The sequence below is a fragment of the Mixophyes fleayi genome, chromosome 2 (assembly GCF_038048845.1).
Source record: "Mixophyes fleayi isolate aMixFle1 chromosome 2, aMixFle1.hap1, whole genome shotgun sequence".
NCBI classification, from domain to species: domain Eukaryota; kingdom Metazoa; phylum Chordata; class Amphibia; order Anura; family Limnodynastidae; genus Mixophyes; species Mixophyes fleayi.
The window spans coordinates 27973157-27989912 of record NC_134403.1 but is presented as its reverse complement, the minus strand read 5'-3'; the positions used below and the strand labels follow the sequence as shown (position 1 = coordinate 27989912).

Sequence of the window (16756 nt, the reverse complement as noted above, 5' to 3'; positions counted from 1 at the left end):
AGTCAGCTCTGGGCCGGACCTTGACCTGAAGAACTTCCCAGATTGGCTTAAGTTCAACAAAAAAATTCTGATAGACCTTGTGCTGCTGAGGTCCTTTCCTGAGTTTGCGGAGTACGTGATAGTCTCTTCTTGTCTAATAAAAGCTTTGTTCTATACTTACAAATTAGGCATTTTTATTTTTCCTTACATACTCCAGTAACCGTGAAAAAAACCTCTCAGCTGGAGTCCTTATGTAAAGGAAGTATATCTTGTAAGGCGCTAATATCTATTTTATACAGCTTACTTTTTGAAAACAACCACGAAAGAGCCCCATGAATCTAAATGGGAGAACACAAGAACGACATTGCAAAGAGCTCTATCTGTGCTAGTGTAAAAGTGAGCTCAGATAAAATCTTTTACAGATGAGACATGGTGCCAAGACTTATATCATACTTGCCAACTCTCCCGGAATGTCAGGGAGACTCCCTGAAATAGGGGTGATCTCCCTCACTCCCTGAAGAGTCTGGCATTCTCCCTGATGCTGAGCCAGTACAAGACGTGGTTGGCTTCGCCATCTGTGGCATGATGACACAGTTCAGAAATTGTGTCCTATGTCCATGGATTGATGCCTATGGAGGTGGCCATTTTCATGGAGACCAAGATTTAATCAAAGACTGACAGGTAAGACAACATGACTTCGGTCATGGAGACAGAAATGTAAAAGACACTTCAGTCTCTAGAGATTCATTAGCTGCTTTTCTTTAACGCATAGTTGTCTACTCTCCCGGAATGTTCGGGATACTCCCGCATGTCTGGGAGACCTCCCGGGAGAGCAGGCCAACCTGCCGGTTCTCGCCCCTGGAATAGATAAGTGGTGGGGGCGGGGCTTAATGATGCAAATATTGCGTTATCTTAGCCCCACCCCCTGCTGTAATTGGCCAAAATTGTGACAATCGTTTAAGGAGCAGTACCAAAATGATGCGATGCGTCAAGCCCCCACCCCGCACGCCCACCTGCCCCTGGGATCTCCCTGAAGCCAACGAGGAAAAGTTGGCAAGTATGGACTTATAGTATAAACATCAATTGTCGCACATCAAATTCTGCAGTGAAACAGGTTATTTCCGAGAGGTGCGAAGCACCAACCATGCAAACTTCAAAACATTCTTTTTCATCTACAGAATTTATGGTGTCAACAGATTATTATATTTTTTTGAGGGGAGGGGGTGCAGTGTCTGATTTGTGAGGTTTTGATAAGGGCGAAATCCGCAAAAATCATTGGGGAATTCCGAGCAGAATATTCCACTGAATAAACGTGCAACTAAATGTGAAACCCAATAAGGGATATTAGGAGGGCTGGTGGCTTAGTATGTAAAATTACGCACCCAAAAGTTGGAATGACTCCTCTAGCTGTGTGTCAGCTGGAACACAAGGAAAAGTGCGACACTGAAATAACTGTTTGTAATCGGACCCCTGAAGTGTTGAACATTAGACAGCTTTACACTATGTCACGCTCAAATGCAAGTGATAAGAGGGGAATGGTCTGTGCATTGTGTTGTATGTACAGCTTGAGTCCATTAGCCTCACGGTAACATAACAGGCCCCAGTGTGCAGTCCAGGATCTCATGCTACCTCATGGCACACAATGAGAGCCCCGTTCCAATCTGTCAGCATCTAGTTAGCTGGAATTGAAGAAAATCGATTAGAAAATTCCTCTTTACACGGGGGAGTTTCTATGTATTTAGCGTTCTCGGGGTTATCTAAATAAACCCGCCACAATGTCTTTCTGAAAAAGAAAAATCTATTGAGGCTACAAAACTACTATTTGTCTTACGAACTACAGCGAAATAAAAGGGATAATGGCTGTGTATCAAAAAATGACTATATTGTATATCACAATCTTCTTTTAACTGTATGTACAGACTCCTGTTACTCCTGTACAATTATTATGTATGCAACTGTCTTTACCAGCTGCATGTGTGATACATTTATAGATTCTAGTAAAATCATACATGTTTAGTAAGGGAAATAAAAAATCAAAATGATGCAAACGCATATCATAAGATGATTCAATTTTATTTTACTAACGCAATAAAAACTATATTTGGATAAAAGTTCTCCTTTGAACTTGAAGACACATATAGACGTACTACAACGACTGAGAACTCCTTATTCTATCCAGCAGTAAAGTTTAAGTAGTTTTTTCAAACTTTATCCATTTAATCATAACTGCCTTTGTGCGGCTCTGGGATAGGCGACAGAGGAAGCTGACATATGGGCTTTGTGGCAAGCGCGGAGAATTTTATGGCGTTCTCCTAGCTAATGGCTGCGGGGACTCTGCACAAGCAGGTGGAGAGATTAGGCCTGCGAGACGGCTGTAACATTTATACCGCTGCGCTTTTATAACGGGAAGGAAAGCTGAACCATAGTTGCTAACAAACAAAAGTATCAATGAAGAAGTTATTATGGGGTAAAGCTAGTCGCAAGCAGCGGAGGATTCTATTGTACAACGGGTGGGATTCTTCCATATGTCGTTATATGCAGACAAGCAATCGTTAGTGCAGAGGACAGTAACGTTAGTAAACAGACTACGCGAGAAGTTTCTTATTTTGCTTAAATCCGTTTTTCATGGACTGATAATCAGATGACCTGCAAACATTGCCATTTATTTTTCAATTCCTTTACGCTTGAAAAAACAACATTGCCGCCATTATTTAAGGATGTGCTCAGATTTCTACAAACCGATGGTGGAAACAGGCCTATAACAAACCATGCATCCCGCTGATAACGCGCTTTTCACGCATACATTACGCACAGAGATAGGAGTGGGCCAGCTTTGACACGTATCGGCTTTCCTGCAGCACTAAGGGTTACCTGTCTGGCAGTAATCAGCATTAGAACAAAGTACAACACATATAACATTAGTAGCGGGTACCTGCCAAGTTCTATAGAATAGAACAGAGAAGAGAGGGGGGGAGGAGGGCGCTCACAATACAATCTTGTCACTCACTTCATACATCAGTGGAAATCTCCAGCTCACAATGAAATATGTATGTGGTTATGTTCGCACCAGAAGGCAACTGGATAGCTTCCAGCAATCATTTGCAAATCATTGTGTTAAATATGGCGACACTGTTAAAAAAGTGATGGTATTTTTAGGTGAAAATGTTACAAATAGCATTCTCCCTTTTGGCGTGGTGAATATTTCCGTAACTGTTCTGAGAATGTTATGGATCTGGGGGTGTCCTGGTATTCTGGGCTGTCCAGGAATCTCCTGAGATGTCCCAAGAACCTCTAAGCTCAACGCATTGTAATGAAAAGTTAGCGGTCCCTGTGCAGTCATGGGGTGTTGTTGTGGAGGACTGCAGGTAGACGGGGGAGGACTAAACCACAGTAGGGTACAGCTGCCCATACCGGGTACCTGAGTGTTATACCCGGAGCTGTCCTAGATGAAGCATTACAGCTAGAAGGTGTGTATGTATTATTTGTGCGAAATGCGTCACATGGGAATTGCATTCCAGTGGTGGCATTCGTGGGTTATGGAGTAAATGTTTATTAGGGCGCGATGTAACAAATAAATGGACACTAGATGGTTTGTCTTCCAATACTGATAAAAATGATGAACAGAAATGATGAACCAGACCTTATAAACTGGTATGAATAATGTGGGCAAATGACTCATTTCAAGGAATGCCATTCTATAAGAATAAATGTACAGGAGCTAAATCCAGTTCTAGGTCTAATCCTGATGTCTAAAATGTGTATTTTAATGAGTAGAAACAGGGCAATGTTCTGCAGATCTCTAGCAAGGTTATAATGCTAAATAATCTTCCCATCAATGTAAAAAATAAACTGCAGTGTTTAAATCTTGATACATGTAGGAAATGCAAGAAAATAAGACCACCTGCCTCAATGTATACTCATATAGTCAGACAGTGCACCCCCTCCCTATTTTCACATATCAGGACTTAATTTGCAATCACAATTTAATAAATCTGCTCTTACATGACAAATTATCCATACCAGTTTCTTTTATTTTTTTTTATGCAACAAAAAAATAAGCCAATGTGAAGATTCCATGTTCAAAAAAGTAAGTACACCCTTACTGCTCCTATATAGATATCTATACAGATAATGAAGGCAAATTAAGCTAAGTGCTGCTATTGAAGAGCACATCATTATTTGATCATCAGGAAGTTCTATAATGGCAGAAGCTTTGGCGATCTGAATTATTCGTGTTTGTGCAAACACCATGCCAAGGATAAAAGACATCTGTAATGATCTCAGAGAAGAAATTGTTGCTGCTCAGTCTGGAAAGGGTTATAAGGTCCTTTCCAAGAAACGTGAAGTCTATTATCCTATAGCGAGAAAGATTATTTACAAATAGAGGACAATAAACAGAGAACAGTTGCCGATCTTCCCCGGAGTGGGTTACCCGGCAAATTCACCCGGAGACCATATCATACACTGAGAAATAGCAAAGAATCCAAAAGATACATCCAGGGGTCTACAGGTATCTGTCAACACAGCAAATGTTAAAGTTCTAATCAGAAATAGGGTAGACAGGTATTGCTTTCGTGGAAGGGTGGCCAAGAGACAGAAGATTATCTCCAAAGAAACACTGCAGTATGGCTTAAGTTTGCAAAGTTGCATCCGAGAGAAACACAAGACTTCTGAAACAATGACCTTTCGACAGACGACACCAAAGTGGACTTGGGTGGTCTTAATGCACAACTCTCTGTCTGGAGAAAACGGGTTTGTTGTGCAGCCACAAGACCTGAACTCTTCATTATATTATTGTATTATAGAGAAAAATGTCAGACCATCTGTCTGTTGAAATTGGATCATACAACGGGACAATGATCCAGCAAATCTACAACTGAATGGTTGAAAAAGAAAAGAATTAAGGTTTTTATTCCAACGGCCAAGTCCAGACCTCAAACCAAATTAAGTGGCTGTTGATGGGGCCTTAGGAGAGTTGGGCAGAAATTCAATCCCTCAAACATCAATGAACTGAAGCAGTTTTGAAAGGAGTAGTGTGTAATAGACTAATAAGAGACTGTCGTACAGATGATGCTAAATTTGGTCCTACAAGCTACCGAATCATGGGGTGTACTTATTTTTTCACACATGGCTTCTTCATATTGACTTAAACAATTCAAGTAAAATCTGTTATAGGATATTTGTCACATATAATTAAGCGCATCCAATTTTAGGGCCCAGTGAGGATTTGATGATTGCTATTTGTCTTTTGATAAATAATAGCCAAGATTTGACGGTGAGTGTACTTTCCAAATCACATGACTGTACGTAGTGCAGAGTCTATTCCAAATTCATATTTTTAGAATGCTTCTCAGTTGAACGTCCCTCGCTTTCATTCTCTTCACTCTATATTTTCATACCACAAAATGCAATTGTCCCAAAACTACTGCATTAAAAATGCAGCCAAACTATATTACTTTGTGTGTCTTGGAAGGAAATAGCATCGACCGTAAAATATAAAAAAAAATTATCCGTGGAACGATGAAAACCACAAACAACCTTGGATTAAAGATTTATAAAGATTATTCCTTTCCAAGACACTGATCCCTCATACAGCAACACTATTTATGTCTGCCTTCTGTCAGTAAATACAAATTATGGCAGAAGATGCTGTTTTTACTGTACTCTTGTCTGGGAGATTTATGCTGCAATAGTATATTGTAATTCTTGCCGAGTACAGAATTTAATTCCTTTATTCTAATTAAAAATGAGGAAATCAAAGGTGTAATGAAATTAAATAGTTGTTCATCTAACAGACTAAAAAACTGCTTTTAAGTATAGTATTTTTTACTTAAAATAAAACATTGTGGAAGTAATTTGATAATGAGATGGTACACACATGCACAAGCAGTTATATATGCACTTCACATGAAGTGTTTCATGTAAAACAGGGTACAAGCTGTTTTCATGTAATACACAGTATAGTGCATCCTACTTCTAACACCAATATTTTTGTCGAAATTCTTTTTCTACAACTATCCAAATCTTTTCACATTTGCGCTAAAGGACTACTAACTCTAAAACTAAAGCTGGTGTATATCAAATAGCTGCTAATAATGTTCCCAAACATATGTGGAAAAGTTTATAGGGGCACCCCTAACTGTCCTGGAATTGGGACATAAGTCCTGAAACACGAACGAGACAGCTCAACAGACTTCTCAAATCGGGACTGTCTCGCTTAAATCGGGAGCGTTGGGGGGGAGGGCTATGAGATCTGGCGGCCCAACAGTTTCCCTTCATATTTTAATCAGTAAGTTGGGTCTATATGGGGGATGCCAGGCACTTGCCACCGCTCCCCTAACGTTTGCCTAAGATCATGGCGGGAGATATATTCTCACAATGTGGAGGGAGAGAATTTCCTATACTTGGCAGATTTCCTGTCCAATTATATCATTGAAAGACACTGCGGGTGGCTTCTCCTCAGCCTGAGTTGGCTGATAACATAGAACAATAGCTTTAATAACTCAAGGGTAAATATAGTGTGAACGTATCTCACTTTGTGTGCAGATATGTGGAACACCCAATTGAAAAAGGTGGAATCAGCAAACTCAGTTATTAGCTTAAAAATGGGTTTAATAAGGGTGATTGATGAACTGCACAAAATGCTGACCTGTACTGTTTATGTGGCAAGTGACCTTACTTGTCAGCCCGGCTCGTCCTTGGAACAGCCTCAGGAAACCAGTCTGCACCTTGCATTAAGGACGCAACTAAAAGTGGGTAAAGCTTCACTTCAAAGTCCAACCTAATAACACTTTAATACCACCAATGCATTAATTTAATCTTTTCCATTTTTCTCCTAAAATACAGCTTGGTTTACTCTCTTATGTCTTAAAACATGCATGAGAGCGAGGAGACATCAGGGCACTATTTATTACACATTATTTTTATATTACATTTCATTGCAGGTTTTTATTACATCTATAGCTGTGTGCCTAGAAAGGCTACTTAAAAAACCTGTGTAAGAGTGACTTCTTCACCCAATTAATCCCTTTAAATAATCTGGCCCTGCAAAACAAAAACTAGCGTTTGCATGTTGGTGGAAAACCTATACTCAGTAAGGAATTACTCCCAATTTATTTCATGGGACAATGCAAACTTTTACCCACTAGGAGCATAGGCAAACCGAGGTGGGGTTCCTAGTGCCTGGAAACCCACCTCCAGGCAAATCTTAGTGATTACCTCTTAAAACGGGGGCATTTATGCTGGTGGGCAGCCAGTCCTACCAGGATGCATGGCTATTGCTTATCTAATCCTCTTTACAAACACCTCTCTCCTACCCATGTAAGCCTAGATTCTTCATTAAGAGCACAAAGGATTGGGGGTGTCTCAGGCAACGGGGCCCATCAAGGATTTCCCTGGTACCCCATTGGTCCAATCTAACAATGAACCAGTGAATAGTCACCAGGATGCAACCTATCAATTCAAAAGGAACTAAAAACAACACAAAGGCAGGAAGACCGGTTCCGAGACCGGTTCCTTGGTCCAACACACAAAATATCTGCCTCCACTGTGTATAGGTGACCGGCATATTTCATTAAAGCACAATGGATGATGCTAAATCTCTTTGTTCCGTTCTAACTACACAACTGTCTTTCTTAATGCAGTCACATGTGCAGGACGGCCATCATTTTTTAGAGAGCACATAATTGTCCTTGACATATAATTTAGGTGGCCAACATACCAAGGTATCTGGAATGGCTGTTAGATTATATAGTTTTTATTTATTTTTAATTCTAAGCTTAAAAAAAGGACATGGCATCTTCCAATTAACGTTTTAATTGATTTGCCTGGGAAATTATGCAAAAAAGATTGACTGTAAAATCTTTTGAAGAATGGAGTTTCAAGGAAAGTCTTTAATTGAACGCCTTGGGAGAGTATGGTATTTTTCAAAGAGAATACTTTGTTCTCTTAATTAGAATAGAAAAATAAAATAAGCATAACATTTCCAATGGTGCAGCCGGAGATGAAAAGCATGGGCTTAAGGTAGAGCCTGCTGAACATCTATTCATTTTTTTTAAAGTTATTTGGTGCTTACAAAGCATAATAAAAGTTACCTTTGTGTAGGTAGCAGCACATTTGCTACAATGTAGTTATTGCAGATAGTTTATAAAATATTTTAAAAAGCAAATAAACTATCCAAAACTATAAATGTATGTTACAAAAGCCGTTTACTGAGCGTACTATGCTAATTACGATACTAATTAAAATATCTACACGTTCTGCCGTCACAGCTTTGTATAAATTGATGGTGTGATGTTACCATGAAAACACACATGTATTAAGCCACTTTCTATTAACTATAAAGTTACTGACCTTGCACAAATCATTTAGAGCAGATCTCAATTGGGAGGGAGCTCAGCGCTGCAAATATGTAGGAGCCAAATGCAAAACTAGAGGAGCTACGTGTAAGGAGTGTCACAGAACATAGGAAAATAATGTGGGCGTGGTTTATGTAAATGAAGGCATGGCTTTGCCGCAGCATGGTTGCAGAATGGTTAGCATTGCTGCCTCGGAGCACTGGGGTCATGAGTTCTATCCCCGACCAGGGACCTGTGTGTGTGTAGTTTGTATGTTCCCTCCTTATTTGTGTTGGTTTCCTCTAACAGTCCAAAAACATACTGGTAGGTTAATTGTCTGCTAGCTGAAATGGACCCTAGACTGTGTGATAGGGAATTTAGATTGATGTTCTCTGTACAGTGCGGCATAATTTTGTGGTACTATATAAATAGACAATAATAATAATTCACTGGGGCTTACTAGCCGACACTAGAAATGGTAAAGGGACTCACAGCTCAGGAGTTTGTAGGGATCAGAAGGCAGTCCTGGGTTCAGCCAGTACCCAGACAAGCACGGTATTTATGATAGGCCCCCCTCCCTGCCTGCCTACTTCTGTCCCCTATCCCAGACCACTCGGCATGGTGCCATCCATCTGCCAACCAGCACTACCTAACTTGGCCAGCTCACCAACCATTTATTGGTCAGAATACAGAACTAGGGAGCACAGCAGAAATTTCCTAGCAGGCAACCTTAAAAGCGACGGTAAGAATGAGCTGGGCTATAGGGGTGCAAAACAACAACCTTGGAACAGAAGGCCCACATAGGGTTCCACTGTGCTTTGTGTTTGCACCAATACGTTGCGGGGGCGGGACAAAAAAATGATGTGATTCGCCAAACCCCGCCCCCACATGCCAACTCCCCCCCCCCTATCCCCGGGATCTCCCGGAGATCAACATTCTAAAGTTGACAAGTATGGTGATTTGTGTATAGGAAGCTCAACATGAATTTAGAATCTAGCATCCTTCAGATATAAATAAACTCAAAGGGGCTCAATTATTAATAATACAGCATATGAAGGTCATATGCAGCTAAAGGTGCCTATCCAAATTAATCCTGTTAATATGTGGGCATTGGAAGTTTGACGTCTGGAAAAATAAAAGTTAAAGGCTAATTTTACACCGGGTGACGTCGGTCTATGAAACAAAGGCTCTAATGTCTTCTAGACATCAGGGGACTGAGACAGAAATTCTGTTAGGCTCTCCTCTATTCACCCTTCCTTACATGTAAGTATAATGCACAGTCCCCTGTCCTGGGATGCCTATATACCTTGTGTCCCTTCATTAAGTAGAACCTGTAAATGCCATTGACTACAGGATGAACAATTATTTAATAAAGATGATTGGTGGGACAGCAGCACAGAGTATTACAGCTCAACCACATCCTGCGTCCCCGTGTGTAAGCAAATATGAAGTAGGCGGAGTTAGGCCTAGATACAACCAATGTGACTATCTGAAGCAGGTATGGGCAACAGGTGGCACTAGGGCCGCATGCGGCCCTCCGAACCTTTACTTGCGGCGCCAAGATCCTTCCTGCTTTTGTTGTCAGATGTGTTTATTATAGCGTGTAACACTTGGTTGAAATGTCTGCTGATATGTTATTACAGATAGGTGTCTATTTGTTTGATTTGATTTATTGTTTTAACCTATTACTGAGATGAAGGGTAATGTGCGGCCCTTGTAAAGGTTAGAGGGCCACACCCTGCGGCCCCTGAGGTGCATCAGGCTGCCCATCACTAATGGGTATCCAAATGATGTCGGAACATGAAACGTACCTCTGCATGAAGCCAGGATCATGCATCCAGCGTGTTACATCTTATTCCTTATTAGATGAAGCACAGAAACCACAGACAGTTATGCTCTGAAGTGCTGCTCTCAGAACTTTGACAGCTCCCTATTTAGTACTTAACAAAATGCAAATTAGCTGTCGGCAAAATAATTCTCGCAAACTGTTTACTTTTCTGGGCTATTTTCTTCTGCAGAAATTAATGTACAATAGATTTCCTGTCGGCAGCGCCTTTCAGATAATAAGAAGAGTTTGATCAAAGCCAACATGGCAGTACAACAGAGAGAAGAGGTGTCCTTCCTTCCCCAGGATGTCCGATATTAATTATTACAATTGTATCGCTTGATAGATGCCCCCGGCCACTTCGGAATGTGAGAAAGGAAGACAAACGTCAGATAAAAGAGGGAAGAGCAGAGCAAGTGCGGGGAGCCAGGATTTAGTGTCTAGAAACTTGATCCAGGGAGGTAGTTATTGTGTTCATGTTAGTGGGCTGATATTATTATTACGCCATTTAATTTCTAGCCAATCACACCATATTTCGCAATATTCCTGATATTTATCTGCTGAGGATACAATCAAGTGCATAGCCAAAACAATGGGGGGAGGGGGGGGGGTTCCTAGTGCCTGGAATCCCCCCTCCAAGCCTGGGGCACTGTATAATTGAGGTGACTGGACCCTGCTCCTGCTTCATACAGCTCTGCTTGAAAAGGGAGAGCTGCGTGCACCTAACAGTAATACACGCAGCGTTGCCCATGTATATTATAGGGATAGGGAAAGTTGGAGAGCAGCCAAGCACTGTCTAAAATTATAGCCACACCCCCATGCATGCTGGTCACGCCCACTGGTGGCATGGTGTGGAAACCCCCTCTACAAATCCTGCGTTTGCCCCTGAAGTCTACCATCCTTATATAGTAGGCCAGCCTGGTGAACCACTCTTTCATGGATGGTGGAGAAGATTAACAGCCATGGCAGCGCTGTTAAGGTGCTTCAACTGGGACTTCTTCTTTTGGGCGACGGGCTTGTTGATCAAGTTGAGTAACCAAAAGCATGGGCATTCTGGTCCCACTTCTCCTGTACTTTCTTTTGAGGTGGCGATCACTTCCTCCCAGAATGGGCAGAATTTGGGACCATCCCACCAAATGTGCAAGGGCGTCCCAATCACCATATCGCACCTCCAAGAGATGATGGAACTCCAGGATACATTTTGGCTAGAAGGCTGGGACATTGTACCACCTGGATAGAATTTTGTGTTAAGTTTCTATCACTGTGAAGCTTACTGAGCTGGCCTAAATTGTTCGGAAGGTATTAATCCAATTTTGTTCTGTAACTAGGTTCCCTATGTCTCACTCCTAGTCTTTTGTATATTTTGGTAAAGAGCAGAAGATATTTTCATTTAGAATTGTATAGATGTACGAGAGTGAGTATGTGGTAATGGGGTCGGGAACGAAATGTTGACAATGAACATGACGACATTTGGAATGTTGACACCATAATGTTGACAGTCAGAAGTCGACACAGTTAAAAGGGTCGACATTCAGAATGTCGACACGTTCATTAGGTCAACGGGGTTAAAATGTTGATATTGTGAATGTCGACAGGTTTTAAAGTTGACAGTCACAATGTCAACAAAAAGAATTCGATTTTTTAAAATGGCAATATCGTGGCATTACCACGCCCCAATTGGTTTGAATAACTTCAAAAGGAAGGGCACCCATCATGCCCACCAGCACGTGAGATTTCTCTCAATGCCCATTTTATAGTGGTGAGTGATAAAGACTTGTGGGTGCTATACCCCAGAAACAGAGGAACCCTGGGAATATCTGTGTCAGTGTACAGATCCAGGTCTGTGACAATGACAGATTAACTGGGATTGTTGCAATATACTCCTAAACAGATAGGTCTCTTTCTACCTATTCTCCCTCAATCCCTAAATTTGGGAAAGGAGAGTGTGCACACATGGATATTTAACACAGATTAACTTTGTGGTTTAATTTTTCATGAGGAATATGCTCAAAATTTTCTGATGATCATCATCATCATCATCATCACCATTTATTTATATAGCGCCACTGATTCCGCAGCGCTGTACAGAAAACTCACTCACATCAGTCCCTGCCCCATTGGAGCTTACAGTCTAAATTCCCTAACATACACACAGACAGAGAGAGACTAGGGTCAATTTTGATAGCTGACAATTAACCTACCTGTATGTTTTTGGAGTGTGGGAGGAAATCAGAGCATCTGGAGGAAACCCACACAAACACGTGGAGAACATACAAACTCCTCACAGATAAGGCCATGGTCAGGAATTGAACTCATGACCCCAGCACTGTGCGGCAGAAGTGCTAACCACTAAGCCACTGTGCTCCCCGTTGATGATTTAATATTATTTGGTTATTTCAAAATAAAAAACACACTGGTCCCCAAATGTATATGCAAACACCCTTACAGCTAAAATATTAGAATAAAAACATATTATACATAGATTACAGACATGGATACCATTAGGAGGAAAGAGGAAGTAATTGGATACAGGATTGTAAAAAAAAAACCTATGCAGAAACCTATAGAGAAAATATGCAAACTTTTGTGCAGAGACTAATATTTTGACATCTCTATAAAATGCATTTTAAATCGCTTTTTTGGAGAAAAAAAAAATAACATAGAAAGGTCTAAGCGGAATAGCAGCAATTTAGCATTTTGGCACCGGTAATACCTTCTGATGTGCAGTTTTGCCCACAAGCTGTCTGCAGAATATAGAACATCTCTCGGGCATGCTTGCCACCTTGCGGTAGGGCAGTCAGCAGAAAGGGGGAAGAGAAAGCGGCAGACGCAGAGAAAAGAGAGAGAGAGGTAAGTCAAACAGGACAAGATAAGTGCACAACAAATTTAGTGAGTCAATCCCACAACACAAAAAAAAAAAAGAGAGACAGGTGAAACAGAAACAAAAAAGAAATAGGGTATTAGTAAAAGCGCAGCAAAGGAAATACCTGGAGAGGCTGGTAGAAATATGAATTATTATAAAACATTCATTTTGTAAAGTTATGCTAAGTTGAGAACACCATGCGAAAACAAACAGTAATCCCAAATTGTATCATTCCATAGTCATATTACTTAATAAAAAGACAATAGGCTGAAGATATTAATTTGTGCATTGTTGGGCTTTGTGCTTATCAATGTTAATTTTACGCGTTTCACTAGCATTTTTGATGGTAGTACATGGTATGTATACAAGTTTGAAAAAAAGGACCCACTGTTTAAAATGTCATCACACCCACTCACTTCTTACTAGTGTTTTTAGGTGTATTGTGGTTAATGGTTAAATGCATTGGGGAAGCTTACAGTGACCTTTCAATGCTAGACGCGTTTCACATGCCTCCTCAATGTATAAGCAAAGCCAGTGTATACCTGGCCTTAGAGTATCGCTTCTGCAGTCTTCAACTTAGGAAATGGTTATTCCTAGTCTGCATATAGTAACTTCATATATGTCTCTTTTTTCAGGGCCTATGGAGGATAATCTCTCCAGTAGAGGCAGATATAAGACTACCATAGATAGTAGGTTGTTGACCATGCAACTACAAAAACTACATATAAATGACTCCCTTTAAGTGACAGCAGCGTAGTTTTAAGGGGAATCAATCTTAAATAAGATGAACCTATTATTTTAAATAGCAAGTACCTATACTATTGTGATATAAATGTATTTATTTAAATAACAAAAGAGATTCATTAGAGAAAGTGTCTTTTTGGCTGTTTGTTTTATAATAATTAGTTTGCAGCAGATTCAGATTCAATTTAACGTCTGCTTAAACCATTTCACGTTCTGAACCGATTAAACAATAAGCAAAGAGCGGTGTGCTGAGGTGGGAGGCTCATTAAGCTAAGCACGGACAGTGCCGGGAGTCAGGAAAGGGAGGAGCTGGCAATCTGCAATGTAAATAGTGCAAAAACAGCAGATTCTAAATCAAGGAACAATAAATAAAAAGGGATAAAATATTACAGGACGTGCTTTTGTAATTCATCAAACTTTTTAGGGCGATTGAGTCCCTTTAAATCTCAACAAAGTAATGTAATACATTTATCGAAGTGCAAAGAGGAGGGTCAGACTCAATACATTAAGAACAGCAGAACTGACTATTAAAACTATACATACAACATATAGTGAATTAAACATGTGGACTTCAATGCAAGACAATGATTTTAAGCTTAACTAAATAAAACAAAAAACAAGCTAAGTAAATGTTTCCGAGCGAATGGTCTCACCTTCTACGTCAAACCAGAGAGGGATATTGGAAGGTTGCACCGTCACCACTCCCACAATTTCTGTCACTTTGTCACTTTCCATGACTGTGAAATTGTAGAAAGGTTCGTCAAAGGTGAGTGGTGTGGGCGATGGTGCGGGCTTCTTAATCCATTCAATATGGAGGCGAGCGGTAGCGGACTTCTGAGGGCGGCCATTATCTACGGCTTTTATCTGTATTATTAAAGAAACACATCCCAGTTATCTCCCACATATAGACATGAAAATAAATACCGTCTTAGTGAAATAACTGATCTTACATATTACCTTGAATTGGCCCTATAGAGGGGATGTACCACCCCGATCATTAGGGGACACGCAAATTCTGTTTTTAGCGAGCACAACTGTAAGTGGTATGTTCCAAAATGATTCCTGTATTATGTATCTTACAGTCTGGGGTCCCAGAGGGAGATTCACAGAGGATGCAATCATCTATTGTTATATGCTTCATTCCATACACCCTACCCAGCATTGTACCGGTCAAAATGTCCATTTAATAAGGGATGGTGCTGTATATACGCAGTGACACTATATGAATAGTGTTAGACATATACAATAAGCGCAACATAATAACTAAAAATAATATTTAATCTGTGGTAAATTAATTGTAATTGTGGTAATTAACTATATGGAGAACTCTATTAATGTACAGTATAGTGTAAATATTATAATACAGTGTAATATAATACCCTAAGTTTTACATTTTCATTATATGTAATTTAGAAATTGATAATTGTTTTATTTAAAAAATGTGAGTTTTCAAATACTCAGTTACATGTAAAACTGATTTTAACATATATACATATATCTATATATCTATATATATCTATATATATCTATATCTATATATATCTATATATATATAGATATATATATATCTACATACATATATATATATATATATATATATATATATATATATATATATAAAGATAGATATATATATATATGTAAGTATCAGTTTTACATGTAACTGAGTATTTGAAAACTGTCACATTTTTAAAACAATTATCAATTTCAGAAATTACATATAATGAAAATGTAGAACATATATATATATATATATATATATATATATATATATATGTCTACATCTATATATCTATCTACATCTGTATATCTATCTATCTATCTATCTATATCTACATCTACATATACATCTATATATCTATATTTATCTATATATATCTATATCTACATCTATATATCTATATCTATCTATCTATCTATCTAGATATATCTATCTACATCTATATATATATATACACATCTATATATCTATCTACATCTATATATCTATCTACATCTATATATATATATATCTACATCTATATATCTATATCTATCTATATATATCAATATCTATCTATCTATCTATCTATATATATATATTATATAGTGGGCAGACAGAACGGTAACACACTGCTCCAATGGATTTTAGGATATAGATTTCTGGTTTGTAGTTGTGTAAACTGTTGTACGCAGCGTATATCACATGAAGGACACACGTATAATGCTGTAGCGCGCTGTTCTAGCCTTTTAGGCTCCCAGGGGACTAGGCCGCTCACATTTGCAAATTTAGAATACAAGTAGCTAGTGAAGTGTTCTGATTCTGCATTAGCCTTGTAAATAACCTCTCTCGCTCACTGCTAAACAACGTGAATCGCATGGATAATGAATCCTTACTGTTAAGATGTCGTAACTCCCCGCTGAAAACTGCTTCCTTGAAGACACCAAGCCAGTTTTAGGGTCGATAAAAAATTTGCCGTCTTCGTTTCCGTCTACAATGGTGTAGGATATCTCCGCGTTAGGCCCTTCGTCTTTGTCGAACGCAAAGGCTCGGTAAATGGGCTCGCCTCTTTTCTTACGGTCTCTCTCTGGGAGCTTGATCTGATAAACCTTTTCTGGAAACTGAGGCTTGTTATCGTTTTCATCCAGGACTTGGACCACGACCCAGACGGTGGACTGCTTGGAGGATGTACCACCGTCACTGACTGTCACCTGTGAGCCAATAATAAAGGATAATTCTCTTATATTAACAGTATTCTACTTAAGCAATTATTTTAGATCAATGGGTTAATCATTTTACCCAACATGTAGTCCAAAATAAACTTACAGCAGTAATCCCATGAATGCTTTTTAGCATAAATAACTGTGGCAGGCTAAAAATGAATGTTGGTATTTACCATTGTCCCTTGTTTTTTTAAAACTTTATTTCAGAGTTCTATTAATAATTTCTGATTAAGGAATACCATGGCAACCACAGTCACAAGGCACATGATGTAGTGAGCAGAGAGGCTTTGGAATGCCCGTCTGAGC

General features: G+C 39.5%; 1 protein-coding gene across 5 annotated transcripts in view; it reads right to left on the bottom strand.

Moving 5' to 3' along the window:
- Positions 1-16756, bottom strand: part of FAT3 (FAT atypical cadherin 3) — a 451200-nt gene that overhangs the window by 117305 nt on the left and 317139 nt on the right. For 3 of the 5 annotated variants that reach the window (XM_075198718.1, XM_075198719.1, XM_075198721.1), the window contains exons 6-8: positions 16124-16438; positions 14401-14611; positions 12854-12922 (exon numbers count right to left, since the gene is read on the bottom strand). In XM_075198718.1, the coding sequence (XP_075054819.1) occupies positions 12854-12922; positions 14401-14611; positions 16124-16438 (595 nt within the window). The remainder of the gene's footprint in view (positions 1-12853; positions 12923-14400; positions 14612-16123; positions 16439-16756) is intronic. The other 2 variants (XM_075198720.1, XM_075198722.1) reach the window with 1 other exon arrangement.